Source organism: Miniopterus schreibersii, assembly GCF_964146895.1.
Source record: "Miniopterus schreibersii genome assembly, chromosome: 9".
Classification (NCBI taxonomy): domain Eukaryota; kingdom Metazoa; phylum Chordata; class Mammalia; order Chiroptera; family Miniopteridae; genus Miniopterus; species Miniopterus schreibersii.
The window spans coordinates 17450588-17464533 of record NC_138118.1 but is presented as its reverse complement, the minus strand read 5'-3'; the positions used below and the strand labels follow the sequence as shown (position 1 = coordinate 17464533).

Below are 13946 nucleotides of genomic sequence, written 5' to 3'. Positions count from 1 at the left end.
TCAGTTCAGTTTCTGGTCAGGGCACATGCCTGGGTTGTGGGCTTGATCCCCAGTAGGGGGTGTGCAGGAGGCAGCCAATCAATGACTCTTTCTCATCATTGATGTTTCTGTCTTCCTCCCTCTCCCTTTCCCTCTCTGAAATCAATAAAGATATATGTAAAAATAAAAATGTTTTGTGGCACATGAAAGTTAAATGAAATCAAATTTCAGGGTCATGAAAAAATTGGAACATAGCCACATCTGTCTGTTTACATATTGTCTACAGCTGTTTTCCTGATACAGGAGCAGAGGTGAGTAGTTGTGAGAGACCATGTGGCTTACAAAGCTTAAAATATTTACTCTCTGGCCCTTTATAGAAAAGTTTGTTGACCCTTCATCTATACTTGTCCTACTCAAAGTGCCTTGATACAAGGAGCTTGAGCCAAAATGTAAATCAAGGCATTGCTTCTTTCATCAACGAAAGCTCGCTACAGAAAAAATGTCAGCAATGTTCTCAGTGATGTAGTTGGTTTATGTTCTGGTACAGGCTCCTTATTTCATTGCAGACTGGTAGCTATGTTTGAGTAGTACTGATCTGTAATCTTGTTGTTATTGTTTTTTGTTAATCCTCACCTGAGGATATATTTTTCCATTGATTTTTAGAGAGAGTAGAAGGGAGGAAGGGAGAGAGAGAAACATCGATGTGAGGGAGACACATTGATTGCACATCGATTGGTTGCCTGCTGCACTTGTGGATTGAACCTGCAACTCAGGTACGTGCCCTTGACCAGGAGTCAAACCTGGGACCTTTAGGGTGTGTGGGCATATGCTCTAACCACTGAGCAGCACCGGCTAGGGCTTATCTGTAATCTTTCGTGTATAATTTTTATGTTTGTGAGTTTTAATTTCATTATGATTTTAAACAACTCTATGTGCTTATTAAGAAATGAAGTAATCCATTTTTCCTCTCCCTTGAGGCAGCCATTTTTAACTCTTGGCAATCACTATCTCTGAATAAAATGTTTGTGTTGCTCTTTTAAAATTTTTCAGTGTTAGGCATAACTTCTTTTCTTTATGCCATGCAAGATGAAGATTTAGTTTTTTCACTCATGTACACATATTTACTTGGGTGTGCATGTAATCTTACCAAGTCTTTCTATTAGGACTTTATCATAATTCTGGTTCAGTTAATATCCAAAGTTTATTGGGGAAATACTAAGAACCACCGAGCCATATAGCATATTATGACTACATTTCAGTTCCTGCACAATTTTTTTTTTTTACCTGGAGTTAATTTTTAAAATTTATATATATCTCTTACATACTGATTAATTTAACTCCCAGATTCTACCTGTCTAACCCTTCTCTCAAGGCATTGATTTAGTCTGTTAATTTTATCTTTTTCAGCAGTACTTTCTAGGTGTCTTGTGATCTGTACCAGTCTGGACTAGTTCTTTTTCCCTGTAACAGAGCTGTCATCATTGGATTTCTTCACCATTACCCCGGGTTTTTGGGGTTTTTTTGCCTCATCCCTGGGTTGGAACTATGTTTGCTGGATTCCATGGCTGCTGCTTTTTTTTTTTTTTTAATTTTAATTGTCATCCAAGAATGTTTTTTGTTTGTTTTATTGATTTTAGTGAAAGAGGAAGGGGGAGAGAGAGAGAGAGAGAGAGAGAGAGAGAAACATTGATGTGAGAGAAAAACATCGATCAGTTGACTCCTGTATGTGCCCCAACTCGGAGTCGAACCCACAACCTAGGTATGTGCCCTGGCCAGGAATCCAACCTACAACCTTTTGGTGTATGGGACAAAGCTCCAACCAACTTAGCCACCTGGCCAGGGCCCATGGCTTCTTCTTTACCATTTAATACTTTATTTTGGTGGCACAGATTCTCTACCTTCGTGGGAAAAGAGTGCTTAGTAGATAAATATTTTGAGACCTTTCATGCCTTTTTATAATTACAACTGATTGATAGGTCAGCTGGGTATAGAATTTTTGTTAGAAGTTATTTTCCTTTAGAATTGTGAAGACATTGCTCCACTGTCATTTAGCTATTAGATAATTTTTGTTTTCTTAATTTTTAGAGGTTTGAAACCGTTCTTATTCTCTGTCCTTATATGATTTTTTTCTTTCTGCAATATCTTAGCAAATTCTTTTTCATCCTAAAATTTCACAGATGCACTTAGTTTGTCCATGTGTGAATATATTAAGAGCTTTTCTTTTGTTCTCTGAATGTTTTTCTTATTGTTATTATTATTTTTAAACATTATCTTCATTGATTTCAGAGAGAGGAAAGGAGAGGGAGAGAGAGAAATAGAAATATCAATGATAAGAGAGTCACTGATCATCTGCCTCCTGCACGCCCCTGACTGGGGAACGAGCCCACAACCCGGGCATGTGCCCTGACTGGGAATCGAACCCAGATCGCCTGGATCCTAGGTCGACGCTCAACCGCTGAGCCATACCCAGCCGGGCTCTTATTGTTATTTTAAAAAACTACATCTACTAGTTTCAGAGGTGAATATCATCTATTAGATTTTAGAGGAAATTATTATAATCTTTTGAAAAATTTCTTCTTCCTGCATAATCTGTGTTCTCCAAGTTGTTTTTAAATCTCTTTGGTTATTTTGGTCCCTTATTTTTCCATATTAGAGGATTTAGGCTTTCCTCAGCTATCTGGTGATCCTTGGTTGTTTCTCTTACTTAAGAATGAGGTATTCAGCACTGGATTAGAAGCAATGGACTTTTGTATGGGTGTACATCTTAAACCCAGGTGCTTCTTACATAAGTTTTAAACCAGTTGTAGCCTTGATGATTGGGGGAAGTCTACAGTATAAATCAGATTGACTATTGTGTTTTGTCACCACTGGCTCAGGATTTAGCTTTTGTGAGTCTGTGGAGACTGTTTCCACTCATACATCTGCGATCCAGCTTTCAGAGTTTTGTGCTGTATTCTTTTCTCCCATTAATCTTTGTCCTTTTGTGCTTATGGCAATAAAATTTAAAAAATTCCTTTATTTTTGCTTAGAGGTATTTAGGGAGGGAACCAAGGTAAATGTTTGCGCTTGCTTCAGTTTGTTCATAATTCTTCGCTCCATTGTGAGGCGCATCATAATTTATTTAACCAGGAAAAGTGATATTCATATAGTTTATAATTTTCCCATTATTTAGTAAATAATATTCATATTCATATAGTTTGAATATATGATATTCATATAGTTTATAATTTTTCCATTATTTAGTAAATGGAATAAATCTCTGTGTAAAGGACAATTATTTCCTTAGGAATGTTTTGGAGCATATTTGCCAAATAGCTCTCTAGAAATGTTAACAACTGTATATGCCCGTTTGTGTGTTCATTTTCTAATCTGTTGTAGAACAGAGGGTCAACTTCTTAAAGGGCCGTATAATAAATATTTTAGTCATTTTGAGCCATATAGCCTCTGTTGCAGCTACTCAACGCTGCCACTGTAGCATGAAAACAGCTATGGACAATATGTGAATGAATGCACATGGCTGTGTTCCAATAAAACTTTATTTATAAAACAGTCGGCAGTGGGCTGAATGGCTCTTGGACCATAGTTTGTCAACTCCTGTTGTAGAACGTGGGATATCAGCAATATATGTAAAAGGAAAAAAACGACCTGCATTTCTTTTTATAACCTAGAACTCAGATGCAGTTTTGTAGTCGTTTTACCTGATTTAAAATGTCTGTTAATGCCAGGAAAACCTAAAAAGGTCCTAAGATGCCCAGGGCCTTCATGAACATAGTCTGACAGTCCTATCACTTTTCCTGAATGATTCTGCTCTGGGGTGCCTATAAGGCCTGAACAAATAGTGGTTCTCTCTTCAGCAATCACTGTCTCCTAGGAATTAATTGCACAGAGACAGCTAAATAGCCTGAAAAGCCCCTGAAAGGGTGACCTATGAACTCTCTAACTGAATGCCTCTGGGACACTATAGGTGATTTCTGGAACTGATGCAACACTGTAGGTCAGATTGTTGGCCATGAGTCTCACTTGTGAGCAATTCGAAACTCAACAAAGTATTCTCTTGATATGTGTGGCCTACGGAACAACTGGTTTCCATTCCCTGCTTCAGCAGCTTTGCTTCTTAAGGAAGGAAATGCAAGGGAGGGCTCTCCTTGTCTCTCCAGGTTAGCAGAGAAGCATGTTCACTTCACAGTGATTAGCTGAGCCTGCTTGAGACTTTCGTGCCTGTCGTGGCTTGCCAGTTTCCTGCCTGCATTCCCTGTGGCGTTTTAGCTGATCTGTGCTGTTTGTAGCCATATGGTCCCCTGAGCACGTGGCTTGGCTTCCCTGTCCCTGCTGCTGGATGCTTGGGTTTTGCAGATTTCATAGACCTGAATAACATGGGGGTGGGGGCAGTGGTGAGGAGTGGCAGCATGTCCTCAGGAGGTGGAGTTTTCTCACTACCCTGCCTGGTTAGAGGCTTCTAGCTTGGTTCTCTGTACCAGTTGATTGCTTAAAAATACAAACCCTGAAAGAGGTGCTTTGAGGTGATTCAAAACAATGGGAAGTAGTTTTTGCTTTTAAGGAGTTTACCCTCTAGGGCTGTGTACGGGAGATTGCCTAAGTAGTGAACTATCTGGCATTGTCGGCCACCTCCAGTTTTGCAGGTGAGGTTATAAGCTATGCATAGATGCAGTGGATTCCAGTACTTACTTGGTTTGATCCTGATTATTTTTTACTGCACGTCCAGTCATAGCTTTGGATGGAATTCATTATTATGCCTCTCTAACATGGTTCTTAAACAAGGATACTTCTTAATATTTTTGGCATTATCTAGACTTTTCTATTATATTCCCATTTGGTAATGTGGAGAGAACAAAAAAATACTAGCTACTTCCTTGACTTTTCTGTCATAGGTCTTTCAGAAGTTTTGTGGATGATCTGTTCGGGAAGGTGGCCTCTGTTATACCAAAAAGAGATCAAGATTTGGTTTATAGCTTAAGTTAGCAAACTGATTGCTGCTAAGAAAAGAAAATGATTGGATTAGAAAAGATCTGTAAAATATATTTACCTGGCTTTTTAATTTGAGACTATTTTTTAGAATAGTTTTAGATTTACAGAAAAAATGGGCAGATAGTACACAGAGTTCCACATTACCCTTCCCCTCCAGTTTCCCCTACTATTGTTTGACATGAGTATGGCACATCAATTGTAAGTGGTATACCAATATTGATATGTTAGTATCAACCGAAGTACATGCTTTAGTGAGATTTCCTTAGTTTTTCTCTAATGTCTGTTTTGTGTTCCAGCATTTCATCCACGATAGCACACTAAATTTAGTTGTCGTGTCTCATCAGGCTCCTCTTGGATATGGCAGTTTCCCAGACTTTTATTGCACTTGATGACCTTGACAATTTTGAGGAGTCCTGGTCAGGTGTTTCGTAGGATGCCCTTCTGTGGGAATTTGTCTGATATCTGGTTTCCTTTGAAGTACCTGTTAGAGTGTCCAGTCTGTTTAATCATGCTTAGGTGCCTAGAGGTATTTGCATCAGGAAATTGTTCTGCTTAGTATTTATTTTGTCAAGGACACAGGGTAGCAGCTATACTCTTCTGGGGGATGGGGAAGGGAGTATGGAGTGACTCCAGGCCATTGCTGTAATAGTTGTGGGATATTCCTTATTTCGTCCAGGTTCAGTGTTGCTTCATTAGCATTTGCAGGATTAGCTTTGGGGAGAATGGATATAGCATACATATAGCCTTAGGGAGCAGGAGAAGCATATGAATGTCATGATTTCAGAGAGCGGAAAGGGTATTTGGTGACCTGTTCCTAGTGGCCCCACCAAGGGCACTCCCTGCTGGTGCCTATAGAAAACCCCTTTTGGGCTGCTGGACCTTTTGTTCCTATCTGGTACTGATAATTTAGTTAGCTTGGGAATATTGGTAGTTGTGTCTGGGGAGCTATTCTGTGTCTCTGTAGCTCAGGAGGCTGTTGTAGGCTCTTTTTGTTCATTTTATATACGCTGCAGGATTTTAAGAAGCTGAACAGCAGCAGCCCTTCACCACCCAGTGATCACTGTGGATAGACTCTGCAGATGGGGAGCGTTGCAGGAGGCCAGAGATGGAAATGGATGTCCCTTCCTTACCCCTCACAGTACTCTGGACTTCTTTTGACTTGTGCTAGCCTTAGCCTACACTCGTCATTATTAAACCATTCCTTTTTCCTTTTATGATTGGGCTTCAAGAAATGGTGGATTTGGATTTAGGGCATGTATTTCGAACCTAGTTAGTGACTTTTTTCAGTGTAGATTTCTGTTCCTGTGCCTTAGGTTATCTCCTAGAGTGTGTGGTATGGTGTGTGTGTGTGTGTGTGTGTGTGTGTGTGTGTGTGTGTAGATTGACTAGAAATCTCTGTAGCTTGTGGAGAAAGTGAGTGATGTGGGCATACTTAGAATTATCTTGATGAAAAGCACCATAAGAAATTCACTATTAAAAATGTGGTCGGTAACAGTGCTGATGTGCAGGCTTTGGGTAGTAATGCACTCTGCATTTTAGTTATTGCACAGTATATGACTAGAGCTACTATTTTAGTGCCTCTTGCATGCCTCAGCTCCGGAGCTGCTTGTTCTCTGTCCAGTAATGACACAATTTTCAGTGGAGTAATAAGTCATAAATCCCCCTTAAATACACACACGCACACGCGTGTGCGCGCACACACACCCATGCACACACAGTCACCATAAAACCCTTCACTAGAAAGTCAAACCTCATTTAGCTGGTAGCGTCAGAGTGTGCAGGTCTTCAAGAGGAGGTTTCTAATCAGGAAGATGTTGAGCAAAGAGAGTCTGCTGCCGAGGCCTGAAATTTACAGCTTCAGGAATCCATTTGCTGCTGCTGCTGCTAATGCATTTCAGGGGTTGACGAACACCAGTAACTTGTCACAGGGGCATGCTTAGATCTTCACATTCTATAATCAGGGGGTGAAGGTGTGAACACTATGATACTTTCTCTGGTTTTATTCCTCTCTAAGCATGACTACGGAGTGGAGAAGGTCTAGATACTTCTCATGTCTTGATTATAGGATTCTCAATGTTTTTGGCAATTGACAATTTAATGAGTTAGTTTTGGTGTGAGAGGAATGTGTATCTCTGTTCATCATTGGGATTTAGGAAATGATGTGTGTTCATCTGAGATGCCTGGCAATTAACTCTTATCCTGCACTTTTCGGGGAGGAGCAGTATTGATTTGTTTTACTTAGCTATTTTGCTTGGCATGGCTTTGTGGAACTTTTTCTTCTCTTTGGTTTGAAGGTGGGATAGCAGAATAGCATGTATCGTGGATACCTTGCCCTTGGGATGTTCTGTCAACCATTTTATAATTTGTTTCCTTTTACCCAAATGAGGGATTTTAAAGGATAGGGAAATCATCTTTTATCTATTTGGTCAGTTCTCCAAGTTGTTGCTTGTGTCTTCAGGGAATGAGAGGAAGTTTCCATTATGATGGGCATTTTTACTGGGTATTAATATCTAGATGGTAGTGGGAATGAGATGCACTCTTTTTCATTCAGTTACTGAATCTGTATTTTTGGTTATGTTTTGTGAGTTATTTTTAAGTGCTATACTCATGGATGTATTTTTGTGATTGGGCTGGCATAAGGGGCTCCTTGATTTGGAGGGTTCTATGCCCTTTGGTACCACCCATACCTAGGTAATCATCCCTGACCTTGACTTGGTCCTGGTGTGACCAAATACCATGCTTTTGATTACCCTTGGACTTCACCAAGTTTTTTGGCCAAATGAGTTTTAGGTTCTGGCTGTTTGGTTTTTAGTGGGTAGCCTTTGTGATGATCAGCTCTGTCGTAAAGGTGATAGCAGCATGCCTGTGGTTATTTGAGACTGGCTTTTCACAGCTTTCAGGGTTGCAAGTTAATCTTATGTATAATGGAAAATTAGAAAGGGGGCTGGGGGGAGATGAAGGGGTCAGAAATGTGGAAACAGAAGGAAACTAGACTTCGGGTGTAAGCATGCGCTGAGTATGTACAGATGTTATATTATGGTGTTGTACACCTGAAAGCTATGTTATTAACCAGTGCTGCCCCAATCAGTGTAATTAAAAAATATATATATATGCGCCCCTCCCTCCTTTCCTGCCCAGTCTACTTAGGCACTTCTCAGACCTTCATTACTTCTCAGTCAGTGGGTCTGGTTTTCTGAACACGACTTCCATTGCATGGTGGTAAAACCCAGGGATCTCTCCCATTCACCAGCCCTAGTCAGCCTTCCATGGATTTATAGCTCAGTTCCAACTATCATCTTTATTTCATTCTGTGTGATGACACTTTCCTCCTGCTGTTTCCTGTTATGTACAATTTCTTGCTTGGTTTTGTTTTTTGGTCTTTCTTCAGCTTTAAGTCACTCCTTTTGGTGTGCGGTTGGCTGGTTCTTTGGAAAAAGTGCAGGATCGCCATTTTGGAGGAGCCTGCAAGTAAATGGGTACATTTGTTCTCCAAGATCTGAATAGTTGGCAAAGGCTCTTTTATCTACAGCAAAGGAGAGTCTAGCTCTTTTTGTTTCATTTGTGAAGTTCTACCCTCACTGTGGCAGCTGACCCTGTAGTTTGTTTGGCTCTCTGTTGGACCCTGATGGGGCCTGATTGAAGCCCAGAAGAGGTGGTTTTGATTTTGCAGATGAAGTGGATGGTGACACTATTTTGTAATCAATAGCTACCTTGTAGCAAAGTGATGCTTGTAAAAAAAAAAGGGAAAGAAAAAGAAAGAAACAGCCTTGTAACTAGAGGCTCTGTGTATAGTTGGGTGAATTGTAGACTGTTGGCTGAATTGTGGGTTCTAGTTGTAACCTTGATGTGGTCCTAGCCTGGTTTCAATGGAATTTTATTCTGTGCACATTCAATGGAGTGTCCTGATAACCTCCACAGAGGAATATTTGTACTTTTGCCCTTTGAATAGTTATCCTTGTAACTTATCTCAGACTGGAAGTTAATCATTTTTAGCTGAGAGTGGAGTCCAGTGGCACTGATTTGGGGTTCTAAAAAAAAGATGCCCATAATAGTGCTCTGAAAAGGTGGCTTTCAGAGTAACTGAAGTAATGTTTTAGCAATTCACTGTTTCTACCTGTGAGATTAACATCTTTTCCACATTGAGATGACAGTTCTTTTTGCCCTTCACTTGGTTTTGATTTTTCTGCTCTCTATTGGGCATCCTACTTTGCTTCTTTCTCATCTAGTGCTGGTACCTTCTTCTAACCCAGCTCTTGCCTCTTTTCCTAGATTCACATTGAGATAGGGATTTATTTTAGTTTAGAGCCTGTTTCCAGGAACATCTTCAATAACATATAGAGACTGGATTTCCAGTTTGTAAGCTTTGTAGTTAACCACGTCTTGGTCAGGGCAAAAGATAAAAAAGGTTGACCATCTTTATGAATGATATAGACTCTGCTCGTTGAAAAATCATAATCGGGTCTTTTGGGGACTGGCAGTTGTAGTATAGTTTTTCCAACATTGTTGCCTCATGATGGATGATATTAGATCTACCTCAATAACTATTGATCTCACTTTTCTGGGGAGGGCCTTGTTCCATAGCATGTGTGCTGCCATATCTGGGCCTTTGAAGCAGGTTTAAACATTTTGCCTTCATGCCCACAGGTGATGCAGGTGCTGAATGCTGATGCCATTGTTGTGAAGCTGAACTCTGGCGACTACAAGACCATCCACCTGTCCAGCATCCGACCACCAAGGCTGGAGGGGGAGAACACACAGGTAAGAATAGGGAAGCAGTGGAGCCTCTCTTAAAAAACCCTATGGAAGAAGCTGGAGAATTAGTTAAATGTGGTACATATGTCTGAGAATGCTAAAGGACAAGTGTTTTAAATCTCCAAAGTATTTTCTAATATTTGAAGCCTAGCTGTTACTGGGCTGGCCTCAATTTGTCCTGAACCACACTCACTGCTCTACTTTATTATGGGTGGGCACTGCTGCCATTCTTCCCCTGGGGCTTGAGAGGAATTGAAGTTGGGATATGTGAGGTGGTGGATGCGTTTTAGGGAGCTCTTGTTTCCCTGAGAAGAAGGAAAGAGAAGGTCTGCATCTCACATGCGTAGTAGTAAGTCCTGTTTCTACTGGTCATTTTGATTAGATAGTTCCATATGTTTTTGCTGTAGGAATAAATGAATTTTGCTATATATATTCTCTGGGTCACCTACTCATCTTTTGCAAGTGGTAACTATAATGATCAGTTATACAGTTTTGCGCTATTTGTTGGATCTTCTGGAAGCATAGGTGCTTGCCTAACCAGTGTGGATGATTGGGGTATCTCAATTTTGAGAAGTTATGCTTAGATGAAAACTATAAAAATTGGTAGTCTGCAGACAGTTTTGTTTTAAATTTTGAGGTCATTTTCTTTTGATCATTAGAGTTACGAGAAGTTGAGAATGAGGATTGAGGTTGAACTTTTTTTGTTTTATGTCTTGTTGTTACACGTACCTTTACAACTCCTCTGATCACTAAAGTGTGTAACTGTGTTGACTGGTCACAGAACTGGGTTCTCAGTGAGAGCCAGTAACACAGGCAAGTGTTTGGACAATTTTCACAAATTAAATAGTGTGGTTGAAGTTAGTGCTGTCCATGTGAAATATGCTTTTCTATTGTCTTGCAGGTCCCCTTGACTTGGTACATTCACAAGTTGAAATTCATGCCCTGTTTTCATTTGCATGAGAGTTTACAGACAGCCCATAAGAGTAAAATAAAAATATCATAATTGTCTTTTGAATCAGATTATGCATAAGAAACACATACGGGATGGGTTCTTTGAATGTCTGGCCAATCAGTTCATTTTCTCCCTTTTTTCCCCTATGGAGGAGGCAATTTAATGCAGCAAACAGTATTGTGGTAAGGTTGAGAATTTAAATGTGTGAAAGCCTAGAAATGCCAAAATAAGTTTCTCTTAGTAACTGTAGCTCTGCCTCATTGCACAGAGTAAATATATAAATCCAATTTCATCAGTATTGGGAGTAGTCCACAATTCTGCATCTGTGCCATGCAGTTGGAATTAAGGTTCCCACAGCAACCACAACTTTGAAATTCTTGAACGTTAATTTTTGTGCCTTCATCATCAGCCAAAAGCATTATGTTAATGGAGATTATGTAGCCGAATTTTAAGCAGGTTTTAGGAGGGTGGGAGTGTTATAGCTTAGGTAAGATGATAGCAGGTTTTCTGGAGTAAGAACTAAAATATTACTGAGGGTTTTTAGTTTTTCTGGGACCCTTTTGAACTCCTCAAGGTGTAATGGATAGATTTTCCCTATCCTTCGTGGACAATGAGAAGTTGTTGGAATATATGTACAAGTTTAGGCAGAATCCTCTTTAGAACCCCTTGTTCTTTACCCCAAGGTAGATTCATTCTCTCCACCCCACCGCCCCCTCTTTTAAATTTCACTCCTGAAAATCTTTCTCCATTTTAATAAGGTTCTAAGTAAGACTTAGCTCTTAAGAGTCTACAACATGTGGCTTTTGATTGTCATGAAGAATGATTTCCTTTATTTGTTCATTAAATTCCTTTAGAAGATTGTAATGTGATATCACATAAAGAAGTAAGTTAATGTAATACAGTTTGAGCACAATGGTGGGAGGGTGCCATGAAGAACTCACCTGTGGTGGATGCTAGGGAAGTCTTCTCGGGATCAACAAGTGTATATTTGAGTGCTCACAGAAGAAGAGAAATTAGCAGATTGGAGAAAAGGTACTCTAGACCAACACTGTCCGATAGCTATATAATGTAAGCCACAAATGCAAGCTGTATTTGTTATTTGAAGTTGTCTAGTAGCTATATTAAAAATTTAATTTCAATGCATTTTATTTAATATATCCAAAACATTTCATATTTAAAATATTTAAAAAATTTATCTTTATTGTTGAAAGAATTATAGATGTCCCCTTTTTTTCCCCATTGGCCCCTTCTACCCTGTACTCACCCCCCACTCCAGACCTTCACCGCAGTATTGTCTGTGTCCATGGGTTATGCATATATGCATATAAGTTCTTTGGTTAATCCCTCCCCCCGCCTTCCCTCTGAGATTCATCAGTCTGTTCTGTCGTCATGCTTCTCTGTCTCTGGATCTGTTTTGTTCATCAGTTTATTTTGTTCTTTAGATTCTACATATGAGTGAGATCATGTGATACATGTCTTTCTTTGACTCGCTTATTTCACTTAGCATAATACTCTCCAGGTCTCTCCATGCTCGCTCAAAGGGTAAGAGATCCGTCTTTTTTTTTTTTACAGCTACATAGTAAATCCAATTAAAAATGGGCAAATGACCTAAATAGATACTTCTCTAAAGTGGGCATATATATAGATGGACAAGAGACATATGAAAAAATGCTCAGAGTCACTAGTCATCAGAGAGATGCAAATTAAAATGACAGTTAGGTATCACTACACAGCTGTCAGAATGGCTGCCATCAACAAGTCAACAAATGACAAGTGCTGGTGAGGATGTAGAGAAAGGGGAGCCCTGGTACACTGATGGTGGGAATGCAGACTGGTTCAGCCACTATGGAAAACAGAATGGAGGTTCCTCAAAAAATTAAACATGGAACTGCCATTTGACCCAGTGATCCCACTTCTAAGACTAGATCCTAAGAATCCCGAAACACCAATCAGAAAGAATATATGCACCCCTATGTCCATAGAAGCGCAATTTACAATAGCTAAGATCTGGAAACAGCCCAAGTGCCCATCATTAGATGAGTGGATGAAAAAGATGTGGTAAAAACATTTCAACATTTAATGAATATGAGAAATAATGAGTATTTTACTTCATTTTAAAGTTTTTACTAAGTCTTTTAAATCTGGTGTATATTTTACACTTGGAAGACATCTCAATTTGTTCTAGTATATTTCTAGGGCTCAATATCTACATGTGGATTGTGGCTTGTTAATGGACAGCACAGATTTAGAAATTCAAATGAGTGGGTTCATCATCATTGGTAAATATTTACTGGGGGTCACTTTGCACTGGATACTGTGCTGGGAATGCAGCAAGGGAGTAAACCAAACCCTCGTGGAACATTACAATCTAGTAGGGGAAGTATACAAGTAATTTCATTTATATTATGAAACAAAGTTTAGAATTTATGAGAATTTAATCTGAGAGGGCTATTTTGAGAGAGAGTGCTTTGGAGTTAGCTAAGGTAAAAAGTGGTGAGAAGTTTCTGACTGATGAGAATTGGGTGAGTTTGGGAATAGAGAAGGGATGGCCACTGTGGATGCTGCATGAGGTATGATGCCTGTGTGGTACAAAATCTAGGCAGGGCCAGACCTTGCTTGCCCTGTAAACATCTCAGGATACTTACGAAGAGGGAGAATATGGGGCATATGATGAACTCCAAATAATTTAGTATGGCTGGAATAGAGAGGATGGTTAATGCTAGAGAGAAGTGGGCTAGGGAGTTAAGCAGGGGCCACATGTTAAACATATGTGCCATGCTTTTAGATTTTGTTTTGAAGAATTTTAAACCTGGAATGGTTACTGTTAGATTTGAGTGTTTTCGTGTTGGTCGCTTGTATTTACAAAACATGAGAGTAATTTGTATTTATAAGAGATCATACTAGGTGAAAACTGATCTTCAGCAAGGAGTTGCGGTGTTTCTTTTGGTAAGCCCCTGTTGACCAAGGCCCAAGGGGGTGAATGATGGGATGAATGAGAACTTGTAGATGTAGCCCGAGCAGTCTCTTTTTGTACTGAGGGATTCAGAGTTCTTGCCTTTCTGCTTAAAGAATTTCACAGAACTGATAGTGGATGGAAGATTCAGCTCTATGCTTATCTTATAAAGTTATCAGATTTATAATATGCATGTAGGAATAAAAGTCACCTGGAGATCCCAGTGAGGGTATAATTATGTCTGTAATGACTAGACAAGCAGGCATCCATCTCCTTGAGGTCTTTGGTTTCTAGTATTCTTTACTGTATACCAACTGTTCTTAT

At 39.6% G+C, this 13946-nt stretch overlaps 1 protein-coding gene across 1 annotated transcript in view; it reads left to right on the top strand.

Moving 5' to 3' along the window:
• Nucleotides 1–13946, top strand: part of SND1 (staphylococcal nuclease and tudor domain containing 1) — a 419115-nt gene that overhangs the window by 47719 nt on the left and 357450 nt on the right. The window contains exon 10 of the mRNA XM_081146624.1: nucleotides 9610–9723. Coding sequence (XP_081002750.1) covers nucleotides 9610–9723 — 114 coding nt within the window. The remainder of the gene's footprint in view (nucleotides 1–9609; nucleotides 9724–13946) is intronic.